Below are 19889 nucleotides of genomic sequence, written 5' to 3'. Positions count from 1 at the left end.
ACGGTGTTCTGTAGACAATTTAAATGAATCGGTCTCCCACCCCGCCAATTCTTGCATCATTATGTTTCTTATATCATATACAATGAGAATTAAGTTGACTCAAAATCGCGAATGATACACTTTTTGAGAAAAACAAATAAAAGCGTTTTTTATAAAAAAAAATGTAAAGTATCATTTTACGGATTCAAATTAATTAAAAAAACATGCTTTAATGACAAATGTAAGCGCATATTCATATAGATATGTACATCGTACACACACAGACACGCACATATACACGCATACACACACATATATATGTGGGATCTTGGATAGTGATAATATTTTTACATTTAATGATATACGCTATGATATATTTAATGATATACCAATGCAGATAGCAGAAGTATTTCTCTCTCGCAAACTCACGGTAAACCGTTAAAAGTGTTGATAAAACCGGTGAAAGCCAAAAATAAAACAATCTCTGTCGAAGATGTTTCAAATTTACAAAATACCTATAACTTCAGTTTGAGAACTACAAAAGGCGTTGTTTCGTTTTTCAAAAATGCCACAAGTGATAAAAAAATTTTTGAAACAGATGTCATAAATAAACTCGTATCTAAAAATCACGATGTGGATAAATTTTTTCAAATGGAAAAAATTGAATTTATTCATTCGAAAGCGACAGTTGAAACTTCAGTAATGGAACCTTTGGTGTATTGTAATGACGTGATGGGCTTCATTGATCATATTAAAAAACAGCGACGAATTACCAACGAAAAAGTTCATCTTAAGATAGGTACAAACGGCGGTGGCGGCTTTTTTAAAGTGTGTTTGTCAATTCAATTAATGAACAATACAGAAAAATGTAAAAAAGAAATATTTAAAGACTCAGGCGTAAAAAAAATGTGTCTACTAGCTGTTGCACCTGTACAAGAAAATTATTGTAATTTAAATAAAATTTGGAATAAACTGAGCTTAAGTAAATTATTGGAAAATGATGCAACTATTTCCACTGATTTAAAACTAGCTAATATGCTTTGTGGCATTGGAACGCATGCCAGTAAATTTCCTTGTACATGGTGTACAGCTGAAAAAAATAAATTACATTTGAAAGGTACGCAGAGAAAAATTAGTAACATAATAAATAATTATAAAAACTACTCTGCTCCTGGTTCGAATCCAAAAAAAGCTAAAGATTTTGAAAGTTGCATCAACATGCCTATTTTTCATGATATTTTTGATAAAAAAATTTTGGATGTATTACCTTCTCCCGAATTACATCTCATGCTAGGAGAGGTTAATAGTATCATTGATCATATTCATAATGATAAGCAATGCAAAAATGATATAGATGAATGGATGAAAGAATGTTTTGTAGAGAGAAAAGTGACTTATCGTGGTTGTTCTTTAGAAGGAAATTCATGTAAAAAATTACTTACTTCACTTGACACTCTACGATCTAAAAAAAATATTTTTCTCATAATAAAGTATGTACAGATACTGCAAGATTTAAAAGATGTAATACATGACTGTTTCGGGAACGATTTGAAATCTACATTCGAAATAAGTATTAAAAAATTCCAAAAAAATTATTTATCGACAGGTTTATCTATTACACCAAAAATTCATGCGATATTTTTTCATGTTCTAGACTTTTGTAAAGATAATAATCGTAGCTTGGATTTTATAGTGAACAGGCTGTCGAAAGCATTCACCACGATTTCAATAAAATATGGTCAAACTATTTAGTAAAAAATCGACAGAATCCTAGATATGCCAATTCTTTACTAAAAGCAATTCGGCAATTCAATGTCGTCATTTGTGAAAGTACTCTTCCATTGTTATATAGTTGTTACATGTAAGAATAATGTATATACATTGATCGTAAATATAATCAAAGTTAATAGATTTATAACTTGTTATAATGGTTTATATTTATAATTGTATTTTCATCTTTGCATATATATATATATATATATATATATATATTGTAACAGGCTGCCGTTTAGTCTATAATCTCTTGAATGTACCTTTATAATGACTAGACGACGCCTAGTTATCTATGTGCTCAAAGCACATCAACCTACCTTGTCTCGGAGTGCGCCTGCGCAGAGTCTCTTCACTATTCCGAGTTGGGTTCCCCCAACTCGCCGCTTCCCGGCGCTGTCGCCCTTGCTTAGTGGCGCTCGCGCGGCTGCTGCTGGAAACTCCGTTGACGATTCCCGCCTACCGGTATCCGCGTGACCCGTGCTACGCTACCGGCGAATTCGAATCAAAACAAACAAATATAGACGCGACCTCCGGACAAAGGAAAGACACAATAACGATTACTTGATTTAATAAAGGCTAACGTTCACTTTATTAATGCAATTTAATTACACGGGGGTTTTGCCGAGAGTCTTGCGCACGCTTGCGCGAATGACAATATACGCAGATTGAGAGAGAGAGAGAGAAAACCGCGATCACCGCGAACTAACCGCTCGCACGCAACAATTGATTTCCTCGCGCACGCTGCGCGGGATCGCACGCTATTAACAACAATAAAAAGGGGAAGGTGCACCTACCGCGATAACGATGAGGATACGGTGGCCAACCGTATCCGAACAACACTGCTGAAACGCCGCTTCGCCGCTCGCCGCACCGCCGCGATTACTGTTGCTGCTGTTGTTGTTGCTGCTGTCGCTGCTACTGCTGTTGTTGCTGTTGCTGCTGCTGCTGCTATAGCTACTGCTGCTGCTGTTGCACCCAACGCACCACACCAAAGTTCGCTACGCTCTCGCACCACCAAAAGAAAACGCACGAAAACTTCGAACGGCTCAGGGAACGAAGGTTAGTTCGACACAGGCGGACTGAGTGACACAGTCATACTGCCTGTTGAACGCTCCCCTCCCGGTCATTGCCCCTACGCGCCCTCTCTCTCGCGAACCGATCGCGGCTTTTCTCGATCAGCCGCTCATTAACCTCGCGCGAGTCGAACGATTTACGCTAATCGTTGCAATATATATATATATATATATATATATATTAGTAATTTATATGGCAGCAATATATCGAGTACCATTACACCAGAGGAGAAAATGTTTTCATCGCAGGATAGCATAACAGCCGAGACAGCGAGCGTAGCGAGGATTATGTGAAATTGATTCAGGAGAAAACTATTAATCTACAATATTATTACAAGTAGTATTGTTAAAAACACGAATGAACAGCGCGCGCTGTAACTCGTCCGACGACTGTCGTACATACTGGACATCTGTGCAATACGTGCGAGGGATCGGCCTACTAAGTGTGGGCCCAATTCAATTAACACAGTGAATGAGTCTGTCGAATAAGCTTTGAGCACCGATCAAAAGAAGATATATATATATATATATATGTGTGTGTATGCGTAAATATGTGTAGGATGCACATATCTATATGAATATGCGCCTACATTTGTCATTGTAAGCATGTTTTTTTTAATTAATTTGAATCCATAAAATGATACTTTACATTTTTTTTTATAAAAAACGCTTTTATTTGTTTTTCTCAAAAAGTGTATCATTCGCGATTTTGAATCAACTTAATTCTCATTGTATATGATATAAGAAACATAATGACGCAAGAATCGGCGGGGTGGGAGACCGATTCATTTAAATTGTCTACAGAACACCGTGTGCGGTCTAAATACATTCGATTTTTTTTATAGTAGGCCAAATGGATACTGTGATCTGAAAAAATTTACATGAGTATTACATTTTGATTTTGTGTTATAATTTGCATGTCGCGTGAATAGCGAATTGTCTAAGGAGTATTACCTTAAATAGTGTGGATGAAGTTTTTATATTCTTATTAAATAAAGCTAACAAGAATATTATTAATAAAATAAAATAATAAACAAAAATATAACCTCAGGTGATGAGAAATTTTAGCTCTCATTACCTATCGATGTGTTGGATCAATTCTGTAAGTTAACTTTAATATTTTTGTTCGCCTGGATTTGGTACTCCTTTTACTAGTGAATGTGCTTCAGCTTCCTTATTAACAATGTTTTGGATTACGTATTATTCCTTCTATATGCGACAACGATTGCACAAACGTGCTATTCACAGCTAGTCTCACTTAGTAGAAGTTCGTCAAAAGATTGGCGGAAGAAACGGCAATTGTAAAATAAATATGTGTGAAGCTGTTGGTTGTACTTGTATGGTTGGAGATGTTTAGTTGTCAAAAAAAAGGGAATGATATATAAACTAAGAACTGAACAATATCTTATATACTACTTATCAAAAGAGAGTTGTACATTTTCGAAACGATACTCGAGCTAGACTACTCTCCCTAACAAAAGATGCATCGCGGGAGTGCTAATTTTTCCGACTTGGCTTATCGCGAATTAGTGAAATTTGATATTTGCGTGTGAAGGGAGTGCACTCCGCTTTTGCCTACGTTTGGGCAGAAGGAATCATTTTTCGTCTAGTCTGTTCTCGCGAATCAATTGTAATTTTTGCTTCGTTAACTAATTTCGCCTGTCTCTGCTTCTTAACTCCATGAGAAGACTTTTAAGACTTCTCCCACAGAGTCAGCAACAAAGACACCCGAATTGACGGCGTCCCCATATCGATCTTGCCTGTGACAGCCTTATAGAGACATAACAATGAGTTTATATTTAATTGAGAAATATATATATATATATAATTTTTTTTAATTCTAGAAACTACTTTCGGAAAAGAAACTTATATAAAAGTCAATTTTTTCAATATCTACTCATTTGGTAGAAGTCTAGAAAAGTTGGATTTGCGACAAATGATGTTTCTTTGCATATAGAATACACGGTAAAAAATAAGGTTGTTGTTCTCGGGAAAGCAATTTTTCGACTATGTTATGTGAACTCTTTTCATAAATTTTTTGAATAAAATTATACTGAAGCATCGAAAGACCCTCATAAGTAACTCCTATATCTTATGCTACAGATTATATGTAGCCCTTTTATTTGAGGAAGCCGACGATTCTCGTTTTCTGACGCATTGACATAAAACTCTATTTATTTCGACCGTCGTGATTGAAAGAACTTGCCCGATTGTTTCATTTTTACCAAATAACACTGAAAGTAATTGCTTATTAATAATGATTTTTCGAGTTTATAATTAAGCACATATAGACTTGAATTTGTAAAACATTCTATTTTATCGATAAGGAGACACAGTCCAACCGACTTTCTTGAGTCTTGCATCGCCATACGATATCAATGAAGATTATAAATCGAAGAATTATATAATAATATATATCTATAAGGCTTATACCTATTTATCGATTTTTACAGAGTATTTAAAAAGCAATGAAATACCCCGAAAAATTGTCCTAGTAAACTATTATTTTGAAAAGATCAAGTTTGTTCTATGGGTAACTTTTCACAAGGAACCGATTGGTAAGCTTGAACTCAACCTTGAGCGTGTCCTTTAATGATATTTTAAGTTCAACTTTCTTTTTTTTTAATAGAAACTCTATTTTAGAGAACGGCAATCGAAAGATCAGGAAATTTTACATTTAAAAATATATTTAGGTTATGGATCATAGGTTCATAGGGTAATGACCCATTGGGTCATGAGGATCCATGCCACTAGTCTTAAGAACGGCAATTGAGAGAGCGAGAAATTTTACGTTTAAAATTATACTCAGATTATTGGGTCAACAAAGACCTTCAAGATTAGCTGATGGTTTTTAGACTTGATTCAAGTATGAGCTGGGTACACGTGACCTTCAAGGTCATTAGTATTACATTTAACGTTTGCGAGGAACAATAACGTGCATGTAGTAAAATCTTTTCCATCCAGGGTGCTTAATTTACGTGAGTCCCCTTGCCTATTATTTATTTGTTTATCCTCTCTTTGGTATTTTATGACTATCATTAATCAGAACATAATTTTATTTCAAATGCTCGAAATGCTCTCAATATACCTCTTGACAATAGGCAAAGTGATCATAAAAAGCAGCAACAACATTGTGAATCATTTAAGTGGAAATGAGGGCTGACTCATCCATGATCCTTTGTCGTAATTCATCTAAATTTTGGGGTTTCCTTTTGAATACCCTATCCTTTAAATAACTCCAATAAAAGTAATCTAGAGACGTCAAGTTAGATAACCTGGCGGTTAATCAATTGTGCTCCTTCCTCCTATCCACCGATCAAAGAATACTTCATCTAAGTAAGCAAAAAGTCTTGTATAATGAGCTGATGCATCGTCTTACTCAAACCATATTTCTTCAAAATTGTCTCCAGTTATCTTTCTAATTGCAGGAATTATTTCGAAACAAACCTTCATACTTTTGAGTATATAAGTTACCATCAATAAAAAATGATCCGATGATTCTGTTGTTAACGATTCCTATACAAACATTCAATTTCTGCGGATACTGTGATCTATTTTCCCCCATCCAGTGAGGATTTTCATCTGAACAATATCTAGAATTATGTCTATTCAATGTTCCATCAAGTTCAAAAGTTGCTTCATCTAAAAAGGCTACATTAGATGGAAAGATAGAATCATCATCTATGTTATCATACGGGGGGGGTCAATAAGTCTTTACAAAAGACAAGAGATGGCGCTCGTCATGCTTAAATTATGATGTTTTTGGCAAGCAATACTACTAACTAGATATCGTACAAAGTTTCAGCTCGATTCATTAAGTCGTTTTTTTGTGAGCGTTGATTGAACAAAAAGTTATTGGTTTATTTGAAAAACTGAAAAAACAGCGTTTCGAGCGGTGATAAAACATTATCATTTGAAAGGCCTTACACCAAAAGAAATCACAGTTGAGTTGAACGCCATTCATGGCAAGTCTGCCCCTGTGTTTAAGATTGTTTATAACTGGGTAAATGAATTTAAACGCGGCCGTACAACAAAAGATGAACCTCGTTCAAGACGCCCCGTAGAAGTGAGTACGCCCGAAATGGTCAAAAAATCTACTATATGTTATTAAGTGATAGAAGATTAAAATTACGAGAATTAGTTGAGGATACAGGGGTATCAAAAGGTACAATCATTTCAATTTTGCATGAAAAATTGGCGATGAAAAAAATATCAGCAAGATGGGTGCCGCGTTTGCTCACTGTCTAAAATAAACGAACCCGCGTGGTCACCTCTGAGGCTCTTTTGGTACGCATACGTCGTAATCCGGTAGACTTTTGGCGTCGACTCGTAACTGAAGACAAAATATGGGTACACCAGTACACTCCTGAAACCAAAGAACAGTCCAAACAATGGATTACCGCAGGAGAACCAGCCACAAAGAAGGCAAAGACAGTAAAGTCAGCTGGCAAGATTATGGCCCCAGTTTTCTGGGATGCGTATGGAATCATCTACATCAACTACTTGGATAAGGGCCAGACGATCACTGGACAATATTCTGCTTCATTATTAGGTCAGCTAAAAGAAAAAATCAGAGAAAAACGTCCTCACTTAAACAAAAAAAAAATACCTCTTTCTTCAAGAGTATGCTCGAGTTCACACGTGTCCAGTTTCGATGGCAAAAATTAACGATTAAAGTTCGAATTAATTGACCATTCACCATATTAGTCTAATTTGGCTCCCAGTGATTTTTTCTTATTTTCTAACGTCAAAAAATGGCTTGCCGGACAACAATTCACGTCGAATGAAGAAGTCATCGCCGAAACAAATGCCTATTTTGAGGGTTTTCAGAAATCACATTTTTCTGATGGCTTAAAAAAACTGGAAGGCCGTTTAATAAAATGTATCGACCTTCAAGGAGATTATGTTGAAAAATAAAAAAAAATTACATATGCAAAACTTTTTTTTCATTCTTTTTGTAAAAAGTTATTGACCCCCCCCTCGTATCTTTACAAAATTTAATGCGACGATCGAAATCGTTTTCATTCAATTTGTGATTAAGTTTTACTTTTTAAGGATGGAATTTTACTTTTTCGAGTATGTTGCATATAGAAGATTTACTAATTCCATGCTCTTGGGAGGCTTTGCTGATGGAATTATGTGCATTGTCAGTAAATGATAATAAAACATCTAGTGAATTTTCATTTGTTGCTGACCTTTGTCTGCCTGATCGAGGTAAGTCTCTGATATGGCCGAAATTCACAAATCTATGAAGAGTATTTTGAGCGGTCGATAATGTGATCGGAGTTTTTCCAAACCTGAATGTGGCATCGAAAGCCGTCCTTACTGCTCTAAGAGACCTTTGTAATTGATAACCTTTGTAATTGACCCCAACCTCTTATCATATGAAGTGTTATTCTTTCTCTTTCAGTGAGGTGTTCCACTTTAGCTTTCACGTCTAATCAGTATTTTATATCCATTCTGAGTTAAGAAGGTTGAACTTGAAAAGCAGATGAAAATTGAAAAAGCTGGTAATCGTAATCTACTATTTAGATTTGAATAATGTACCTCATTTTTATTTGAAAACTATAATAGTACATTCACAATTAATAAAATAGTTTGTAGGGTAAAAGAAATTGAAATTTGCTTATTTTCGTACCAAGTCTCAATGACGATGTTTCAAGTAGTAACTATGCAGTCCCTTAATTTTTATCTATTTGTTTATTATTTTATCAATTTTTTGGTTCTTACTTTCTAATTTTTTTTTTAAATAACGTTCTAGATTTTTGAAATAAATATTTCAAGCTTAATACTTTCTCGTTAAAATACATAAAAATTAAATTTTTTATTTCAAAATTGACTTTTGAGTTATCACTCCACAAGCTAGATATTAAATGAATGGTATCTGTAAACAAAGCGTCAGAGAGAATATGGTAATCGATATTAATATTTTAAAGTTAGACTCTGAAGAAATTACACAAATCTAGTGTCTTTATTATGAGGTGTAAGGTGCCTCAGGTAAATTGAAAACCCTAAAAGGAACAGATTTTACTACGTTCACAATGTTGTTCCTGAAAAACGCTAAATGTAAAACTAATGACCTTGAAGGTCACGTGTACCCAGTCCATACTTGGATCAGCTAATTTTGAAGGTCTTCATTGACCCAAAACATCATTACAATATTAAACGTAAAATTTCCCGCTTTCTCGATTGCGGTTCTAAAAACTTGAGGCTTGGATCCCCATGACCTTACAATATCATTGAAGGAAATACTAAAGTTCAAATTCAAATTTACCAATCATTTCTTGTGAAAAGTTATCCTTGGCCTTTTCAAAATAATAGTTTATTAGGTAAATTTTTGAGATGTTTCGTTACTTTGTGGACATCCTGTATATCATACGTTATGGCTAAGATATTAATAAAAAAGTATAACATTTTGTATATGATGTTACAGGCGTAGCTGTTGGATCATTTATATTTTCCTGTTTTAATTTTGCTCCTTATACCTTGATGTTTGGTATAAATTCTATCATGGTAATATTAGCCATAGCATATTCGTTGTACAAATTGAAATGGCAGACTTCAGATAATCAAATTAGAATAAGTTGGAATAGTATAATATTTGACTTTTTTGATAAAAATCACATACTAGAAACATATAAAACGCTTCTTAAGAAGCGTCAATTTCGTGGTAGAACATATTTGTGGATTATTTTATTTTGTATGATATTGTACACATTTCAAAGAGATGAGAAGCCAATCAGTTATTTGTATACACAACTAGTATTCAATTGGGACGTTGTAGAATTCAGTCATTTTCGGACGTTTTACTCGGGTTTATTTGTAACAGGTACGTAAATATTTATGAATAATATAATCAAAATGAAAAATTTGGCATGTGCATACTAGTAGATATTCTATTTTCGTATTTTTAATGAAGTTTTTTTATGGAAAAATTTTATAATGTAATTATGTACAAATATTTTTTATATTGCCTAATCAAATTAGAATAATTAATATAGTGTTATACCAACATAAAAAACTTCAGTCATTAACTCCCTCGATAGAAAAATATTCTATAAAATTGAGTAAAATCTCAAGCAAAGAATCATATAAAAAATTCTCTAGGAAATATGTGGACATATAGCAAAATGAATAATCGTTTTACTATTTTAATATTTTATTTGTATGTTACAAGTGATATCAATTGGACGACAACTAACTAACGAATAACAATTGATTAATAATTTTTTTGTTGCTATGCCAACAACACGTTTTTGTTTTTAAATTCTATTTTCGAATCTGTCGCTACAGACATATCAAAGTCATTGTTAACTTTTTTGTGATTACCAATTTTGTCTATACGACTAATTATATCTTTCTAATAGTATTACATATACCTTTAATTAAATTAATAGCACTGTTATATTAAGAATTTGTAATAACATGTAAATCTTCGAAGTAATTAGACAATGGAGACCATAAATTAGATATGTTAATTAGGGCCTTAATTAGAGATACTAGATCAGTGCGTAATCAGATATAGTGTATTTAAAGATCAATGCTTTTTCCTACTCATTTGAATTTCTATTCTGCTTTGTAATACGTTTAAATGTTGAATTTTAATAGGTTTAATCAATATTTTGTTCATAAAATATAGGAAAATTATTGTTAATGAAAGCATATAAAATGTAATAATAAAATATTTATATAATAAATTCAAGGTTAGGATAGAGAACCAAAATATCAAAATATGAATAAAAAGATATTTATACGAGGTCTATCCCAAAAGTATTCGATAAACCTCAATTTCTCGGCACTTGATTAAATCTTCGTCATAAGGGGAGATGGTATCCTTCAAAGTAGTCCCCATTTGATTGAATAAAATACACATATCGTTGTTAGCATTTATTAAAGCTCTCTTGAAAGTTAGCTTTGGAATCGCCTTTAGTGCATTCGTCGCATTAGTTTCAATAGTCTGTTTATCGGTGAATCAATGTCCTTTATGCGGTATTTTCAATTGAGGAAATAGCCAAAAGTTACAGGGAGCTATATCGGGACTATATGGAGGCTGGCGAAGCTTAGAAACGCTGTGTTTCAATGAATACTACTGTACAAAGTTTGATGCTTGCGCTGGAGCATTGTCGTGATGAAGAAGCCAGTCACCGATTTCCCAAAGTTGTGGTCGTTCTCTCCTGATTGCATCACGCAATCTTTTCAAAACTTCAACGTAGTATTCTTTGTTAACTGTTTGACTTGTAGGAGTATATTGGTAGTGCACAAAGCCCTTATAACCGAAAAAAACAATTAACATTGACTTGATGTTGCTTCGATCGTTTCCAGATTGTTCTGAACGATTTCAAATCGAAGGCTTTTTTTCTGGTCTGAGAACAATTTCGGAATAAGTATTGCACATACACGAGTCATTTCCAAATTCTTGGTTCAAATTCACTAAACAGTACTTTTTAGTATTCCAATTTCATCTTTCAGTTCTCTCACAGTCAAACGATGATCTTGTTTAACTGCCACACGTGGACGCTCAACATTATCCGACGATGTTCCCGTCGAGGTCGACAAAAACGAGGATTCCTGTGAACAAATTAAACCGCCTATACCAATCTTTTTATTGTGCTTTGCCCATAAACTCATTTTCAAAAATCTTTTGCAACATTTTAATAGTTTTCACATAACTTTAACTGAGATTAAAGCAAAATTTATGCGAATTCGCTGTTCGATTTGTTCGTCCATTTTTAGCAATAAACGAATTGTGAGGAACGCCGAAAAGGTCGCCTGAGTCTTTTCGCGCAAAGATATGAACGTAGATCGAATACTTTTGGGATAAACTTCGTATAAATTTACGAGAAAACAACATAAAAGAAAATAATAAGAAAAGAATTCCAGGGATTTCATCGTATGGCTTTCTGCAATATCAATAATGAATATATTAAAAATGAAACATTAAAAACTAGTTGATGAGTTACACAAACCAGCACGTCGTAACTATCAGCGTCGAAAAATCGATACACGTGTGTTATGTGACGGACCATTCTTTTTTTTATTTTATACTTAATGTACAAAGAGAGAGAGAGGTTGCCTGCGAAAAGTTCACTTAGGTCGTGCCAGAGCCGAGAGCATGGCGATAAGATGCTATGGTCAGCGACACATTTGGGCGCCTCAGCGAGAATGGATGAGAAAGACGAAGCGCACTGCTGTGGCGTGCTGCGTCAGCATGCTCCGACAGCATGCCACAGTCAGCGTGTTTACCAAGGACTAAACCAGTGATTAAAGTAAATCAGAGAGAGAAGGAGAGGGAGTGGGAAACAAAGTGTGCGGAGGAATGGCGAGGGCGAGAGTAGTTAGTCAGAAGTGAGCACCCAATTAAAAAGGCTGCATTTATTTTCTTTGGCACTAATTTTGTTCTCAATAGTCACACATATAAACACACACATATATATATACACCTAGTATTGAATTTATTGATTATAATAAATAAGACATATTACGTTGAATATTAATACAGTATCGTGTATCAAATTTACTGGATAAATCAGATTTACTGGACTCGTTCGATTCTACTGCAATTCATTTAAATTTATTGGACTTGTGAAAAAAGAATAAAAAATAAATATGTATACTTACTACTAAAACTAAAGGGAATTTCAACTAAAGAAGTGAGTACTCATATAATTTCTCTTTGTAATAGACTTTGCACGGTGAAATTCATATCTATCTATCTCTCTCTCTTTAAGTTTTATTATTATGGCATATAGCTATAAGTTGAATGTTATCCAATCTAATTCGGACCACCTACTTTTAAATAATTGAATCAATAGAAATTCTGATTTTTCTTCGTTATTGTTGCTGTGTAATAAAACAAGAACCTTCGATATTACGATACGTGTTTCTCTGTTTAATGAGCCTGTACCCGAATTCCCTCTTGCAACTAGCAATTTTGGTATTTGTTATTAAGGCGATAGAAAATAATAGAGTCTATAAATTTGAATCATGGTACCGCACGGTCCTCTAATAATCGAATATCATACAATCAAAGCGAAGATGGGCGGAGGTGCCCGTGAAAGTTTGAAAATCCGAGTCCGAGGCGGCTCGGCTGTTAAAAGGATCTACATTTTACGGGATGAATTCGCTCCACGCGAATTAGCACTTATCAGTGAGGAATAGATGAGATATGGCAAGCAGATCTTATTGAGATGCAAGACTATTCCAGAGAGATCAAAGATTTTCGCTATCTATTAACTATTTTAGATACATTCTTAAAATATGCTCAGGGAGTTCCAGTAACACAGACCACTCGTACAGATGACGATAATGTAATGGAATCTGTACTATGGAAGAGATGTATTCCTGAAAATCTCTAAATGGATAGAGTTCTACAATAAAAATTTCCATAGTCTAATGGAAAACATAAAATAAACCTATATTCTACTTATAGCAATCTGAGAGCCTTAATCTGTGAATGTTTCCATTGAACATTGGAAATATTATGTGGAAAACATTCAGTCTGCAAGGAAATTACAATTAGGTGAATAATTTGTCTGATTTATTAAAATTTTACAATAATCACAAACATCGTACAATAGATACGAAGCTTAAAGAGGTGACTAAAGAGAATGAAATATATGTATTGAGACGATTTTTTTACAATCATCGGTTTTTTAAGAAACTGAAATTTCAAATAGGTGAGAAAGTGCGAGTGAGCAAGTCAAAACATGTTTTTGAAAAAGGATATACGTCTAATTGATCTACAAAAATTTTTACTATACATCGTATTTCGAGAACAAAATCAGTAACATATCACCTACTATACTCGTATTACCAAAAAAACCCTTTGTTGGCGGTCTTTACAAACAAGAACTATAGAAAGCTATATATCCTGATAACTATCTTGTAGAAAAAGTTCTCACAAGACATGGCAATGAAGTTGTGACGGGAGAGGACAGGAGAAAAACAATTTATTGTGATTTTTCACGGCCTCAATTGCCACTAGCGGCGTAGTCAGCGGATAATTGCAGCTTTTATTATCGTTTTATCGTTGGGCGCGAGCTATAGTCCTCGTGTTAGGAGGGCGGGTAACGCTGCAGATCGGCTAATTCTGGTCGCTGTGATTCGGGCGGTCTCGTTGTTTCCTCCGTACGCTGGCTTCGTTGGCTACCTATAGGATGTAAAAAAAGAGCGCGAAGTCCTAACCAACGTGCGAAGAAAATCAAAGGGGCGGCAACGGCTAGTCAATATGTCGGTGCAAGGGTTCTTTTCTCAGCAGCGGATAATCGGAGTGGCGTCTCAGGGCGCCACGTTAACGATCCAGGGGTAGTAAAAAGGTTCGGATCAATCGTTCACATAGACTGAAACGGCGTTGGAGCGTCGACGCGATAGCTAGCTTCGCACACCCGATCGCGATAGCTACGGGGGATATGGAAAAGTCAAACGAGGTTGAGTCAATGACAACAAGAATTTAAGCTGGGATTCATATTTATTGATAAATCAAGTTCGTTCTACCCGAGTCAGTCCAAGGTCGGTCATATCTCAGGTCAAAGCGAAAACAGGGAAAAAGAGTGGGGAAAATGCTAATGGTATCCGGTCATCGCGTCCTTATGTAATTCGGCTTTTTCTACGTTCTGTTTAAGATGACTATTCACGGTGGTCTGCCTCGTCTAAATTCCCTTGAAAACGCGGATGGCGCACCGCAACGCGATTGCGATCCGTTTTCGTGGCGATCGCGCGAAGATTAAGTGGCACGGACTAATGCGCGGACGATGTCGAGGATTTCGTGATGGTCATGCGGTATTCCATCGATGCGCGAATATTTAACAATAGCACAAAAGTATCGGCGGTAATCTAATGCACGTGCGGGGAATTTCGCGATCGCGTGAAGGTCATTCGGCACTTCTGTTTACGCGAGGGCTTAAGCGATCACTCAAAGAAATTTGGCGGCAATCTAACACGCGTGCGAGGAATTCGTCGATCGCACGAAGGTCAGACGGCACTTTCGTTGATGCGCGAGAATTCAAATGATCGCACAAAGAAATTTGGTGGCAGTTTAACGCGCGCGCGAGGTATTCGGTGACTGCGCTAAGGTCAGACGACACTCTCGTTAATACGTGAAGATCTAAAACGATTGCACAAGTAATACAGGTGGCAGTCTAACGCGTGCGAGGAATTCGTCGGTTGCGCGAAGGTCGGACGGTACTCCCGTTAATGCGCGAGGTCTAAAACGATCACGTATATAAAAGAAAAGGTGAGAGAGGGAAGTTCTCACTTTTACTCTTTATCGCTGCTGCCGGTTCTGAATTTATTGCTGCTACTTTGTCCTATTGCTGCTGTATGCTATATCTGCTGCTGCTGTATTATCTGCTGCTGCTGCTATATCTACTGCTACTATAGTATATCTGCTGCTGCTGTCCTTTGTTCTGCTACTCACTCACTCACTTATGCTCTGGGCTTCCGCGCCTCTTCAGAGTTCAGCGGCTACTGCCGCGGCTTTTCGCGGCATCGCGTCGCTTCTCCTCGTTTACTTTCCCTTACGGTCGCGGGATTTTATTTCAGAAAGTATTTAGAAGGACTTCGTTGTAATTTTATTCGTAAATTTAAAATTCATCTTGCTATAGGTTTAGAGATAGAGAATGTTATGTCCACTACTACTGCCACAAGTACTATTATTCGATTCTTAAGATAGAATGAAGATCTTCGCAGCTTGCAACTCTTTTAAGATCTACCCCCACTATTTTTTTTTCGACCCATCACAATAGCCTCCCTCTACTTTGAATTAGATTTCTATTCTATTTAACATATATGACATATAATGATTTTCTAATATCGGGTCAAGTTTTTGATTCATCATTAGTATGCGTTTCTTGAACAATACTCGCGATATAACTCGATTCAATTCGGCAATACGCATGCATTTTCAGATTTGAAAGTGCACGCGATATCGTACTACCTGCTTTCAAATTCCTTTTCTAGAGTCTTTTTCTTCATAGGGAAAATATGATGTATTCTAACATTTTTTGCAAACCGTTTAGAATGTTAAAAGATGAACAGGAGCAAAATCTTTTGTCGTTTCTTATAGTTGACATGGCTAAGCTTCTACTACTACTTCTTTTAACCGCTGCTTCTAACATAATGAGCCTACTGTTAGCTTATCGTCGGTATTTTAAGATCTATTTCGGTATCTGGACAAAAAGTCCAAACCAAAAAGCCCAGACCAAAAAGTCCAAAGTAATTAAAAGTCCAAAATAAAATTTTTTAATTCATTCTTAAAACAATAGAAACAATTTCCGGGATGTGAATTTGTTTTTGTTTTTTTTTTTTTCACTATTCATAACCTTCATATACATTTTGTCTAAATTTTCCGTAATGGCACTGGCGACGTTGGAAATTATCCGAGTGGTAATAAAATTTACGGGCATCTTGACGGCTTCTTGTATCGAGGGTCCGATTCCAAAGGCTGCGTGAAGTATTGGAAGTGTCGGTACATCCCGCAGTGCCCAGCGCGTTTAACCACTGTAAATACCGGACGCAGTCTGATGGTACGTAAAGGTGGCTCACCAAGCTCGCACGTTGGACACGGAGCTGAGCCTGAAGAAGTTTCATCACTCCGCGTGATGTCAAATGTTACGCGTATTGCCCGGGAAAATCCGGAACGTCCGCCGTCGGCAGTTATGCTAGAGGTACAAGAAGCCGACTTAACCGTACAAGCTCGTCTCCCCAACCGCGACAACATTCGAAAACGAATACAGCGGGAACGTTTGCGACACTTACCTACAAATCCTACAAATATTCAAGATTTACAAGGTTATAATGCACTACAATGAAAATAATATTCTCGTTTCTTTTCTGACTTCATGTTCATATTTCAGAAATACCCGATGAGTTCATAAAGTCTTTAGCTGGTGAAAAATTCTTGTTGTATGATTCGTACGAAGATGACAATTATAATTTAGTTGGCTGTGGCAGAATTTTGGTATTCGCTACTCGTGAGAATTTGAATATTCTTTTTAAATCTGTCATTTGGTTTTTGGATGGAACGTTTCAAACGGTGCCCTCTATCTTTTTTCAATTATTTACTATAATGGGATCGGTAGTGCAAAAATACAGAGCGGAGCGTAAAATTGCTCTGCCCCTCGTCTACGCACTTATGGAAACTAAAAAAGAAGAGGCCTACTCGAAAGTACTCGAAGTAACTCTATCGCTCGCTGAAGCAGCAGGTATTCGAGTAAGACATCCTGTAACTGTTATGACAGATTTTGAAATGGCAATTATCAATGCTGTAAAGAAGCATTTCGAAGCAGATATTATAAGACTTTGTTTTTTTCATCTCTGTCAAAGCGTGTATCGCAAAATTCAAGCAGAAGTTCTTCAGCAACAGTACGGCGATGAAAATGATCCGAGCATCCGTGAAGCTGCACGTAGCATGTGTAGTTTAGCTTTCGTACCTCCTGAAGATGTTCCTGATACTTTTGACGCTTTGGTAAACGAAATACGAGAAAATTTCATTCATATAGCTCAATACTTTGAAATAAATTACGTACGAGGTATACGAGATATTGGTAGAAGAAAAGCTGTGAAAGTACGATATGAACCTGCGTTATGGAACCAATATCATGCAGTTCTCCAAGGGACAGCGCGGACTAACAATGCCTCAGAAGGTTGGCATAATCGATTTCAGATATTAGTTGGGAGGCGCCACCCTAGCCTCTACAGCTTCTTGCGCGAGTTACAGAAAGAACAGGCTGATATCGAGTACATGCTGCGTGAGTTAAGTCTAGGAAAAAAATTGAAAAGTTTGCCTACAACCAGGCTTCAGCGAGTTGAGGATCGTATTACCAGCATTGTAAAAAATTACCAAGAATACGTCGATGAAGAAAACGAACTTGAATACATTAAAACTCTCGGTTACTATATTCACATGTAAACGTGGACGTAATAAATTATATTGGACATTTTATATTTTGGATTTTTCGGTTTGGATATTTCGGTTTGGACCTACATTACTTTTGGACTTTTCGGTCTGGGCTTTTTGGTCTGGACTTTTCGGTTTGGACGTTTTGTCCTATATTCATCTATTTCTGCTACTATGCTTTTCGAGTCGTCAAAAATGCCTACCTCTCTTACTTAATTTATTTATTTTTTTTATTAACGAATAGTGAGAGTCCCAACCTTCGTGTTCTCACCTGTGAGATACTTCTACTACTATCATTACTTATGAGACTTTTATACTAAGTCGAAACGCAGCGGAAACGACGCATAAGTATTTACTTCTACCTCTCAAAAAAAGAATTTAAGAGAATAAGAAGATTAGGAATTTTCAATTGAAACTTTCCTTGAATTATTTTGAATGCTTTATTTGAAGAAACACAAAATAAGCAGAGTGTTTTTTTGTTATCTTCATTTGTAGGTGAAATATAACTTTTTTTTCATGGTGGTATAAAATACCACTTTCGAAAGTGGTATTTTATAACAATTATTGTGACTAAATTTTCGCATACAGAGAATGAAAAGCACCCTACACTTAACAATTTCAAATTAACACTGATTGGAAAAGCTACGAAAATTCAATATTTAACTTCTGTAATGTTTTATGATATTGAAAAAATATTATAGTGACTACTCGTCTCATTCATATTTACATACATCTGAATGTAAACAAAATAATCAAAACAAAGTAGCCAGTAGCTACCCAAGCTTTTTCGTGCTTTTATAGTGTATAAAAAATGTATCATTCGCGATTTAAAATCAAGTTTGTTTTCATTATATGTATTATTAGAAGCGTAATCGCGTAAAAATCGATGAGGTTAGACTCTTATTTATTTAAAGTGTCTACAGAACACCGTGCACATTGGTGAGTTGTGTGAGAATTAGTTAATGCTTACCGAAACTTTATTATAATCCGAGAATGTAGATTAAAACACTAGTGATGTCGAAGTACGTATTCTTTCTTATTGATTATATTCTATTTATCTTCTTTTACTGTTCATTTAAGATTTTCAATAATTTAATTTAAACTTAGATTTAGTGATAGCCGATTTTTCAATAACATTTGTTGACCAATATTTTTCCATTTATAGATTACTATGGTATTTAGTTTATAATAATTTTCTGAAACCAGTCACAGATGGCACTGTCAGTTAAAATAAAAAATAAAATTATTTCAAAAGATTGCATTATCTTTGTCATACAATCGACAATAAATGCGTAATGAACTGCGTGATGGTACAAGACATAAGTCTTTGAATTGAATTGATATGCGAATTTCATCGCTATTCTCAAAAAATAAATTGCTAAAACATTTAACATTTTTCAATGAACGCAACAAAAAATAATGCAAGTTATTTTCGACTAGAAATTACTTTTAAACCCAAACGTTCTAGGAATTTTCCGATGATGATTGAGACTGTAGTTCGTCGTGTTAATAAATTCTTCGTGTACTCTTTATATTAATTAATCATTATTCCAGCATACTTTTAAAAAATAATTCTACACTCTTCTCTTTGATACCTCTGATAAGATGGAACTCAGAAAGTGAGTTAGATAGTTGAGAGGGGCTTCTCTCTACTTGTAACTTTTGCTGAGTCTTAGGAAGTTGGCCTTCTGACTCTCTCTTTAAATGTAATTGATCACTCTCTCTCTCGGTGAATAGCGGCACACTGGTTTTTGAGGCGCTCTTCTTTTGCTAACATTTTCTTTACTCTTGCCACTTCCTCGAGCGGCATACTTTTGCAGGCAAGTTCATCCAACTGGCCCCTGCTCTTTCTGCTAAAAATTCTTGGCTTTTAGTCAATCTTTTAGCCAGTGAATGAATTATTCACTTGCCTTGTTATAACATAACCTTCACCAAATCACCAACTTTCACGAGTTTCGAGCTACACACCTCTGCTAATAACGCTAACAACAACGCATCTTACTGATTGCAACACCTCTAAATTTTTGCTGCTAAGTACCTGTGTCAACAATTTTACCGTTATTCCACATATTATGATCTACTCGGAGAGACTCCTCATTACCGGTGTTATTTTATGCTGCATTACATCTCATCACTTTAAATTATCTCGCGTTTAGTTATCGCAATGG

General features: G+C 35.5%; 1 protein-coding gene across 5 annotated transcripts in view; it reads left to right on the top strand.

The window, feature by feature from the left end:
• Positions 1-19889, top strand: part of LOC131664658 (proton-coupled folate transporter) — a 690091-nt gene that overhangs the window by 241030 nt on the left and 429172 nt on the right. For all 5 annotated transcript variants that reach the window (XR_009301961.1, XM_058935980.1, XM_058935965.1 and 2 more), the window contains one exon: positions 9259-9654. Coding sequence is in view for 4 of the 5 variants with exons in the window: in XM_058935980.1 (XP_058791963.1) it covers positions 9259-9654 (396 nt within the window). In the remaining variant the exon portion in view is untranslated. The remainder of the gene's footprint in view (positions 1-9258; positions 9655-19889) is intronic.

The sequence above is a fragment of the Phymastichus coffea genome, unplaced genomic scaffold, assembly GCF_024137745.1.
Source record: "Phymastichus coffea isolate CEN01 unplaced genomic scaffold, Cenicafe_Pcof_1.1 PCOF00003, whole genome shotgun sequence".
In the NCBI taxonomy this organism is placed as follows: Eukaryota; Metazoa; Arthropoda; class Insecta; order Hymenoptera; family Eulophidae; genus Phymastichus; species Phymastichus coffea.
Note: the sequence above shows the minus strand (reverse complement) of the source record. Positions and strands in the feature narration are given on the sequence as shown.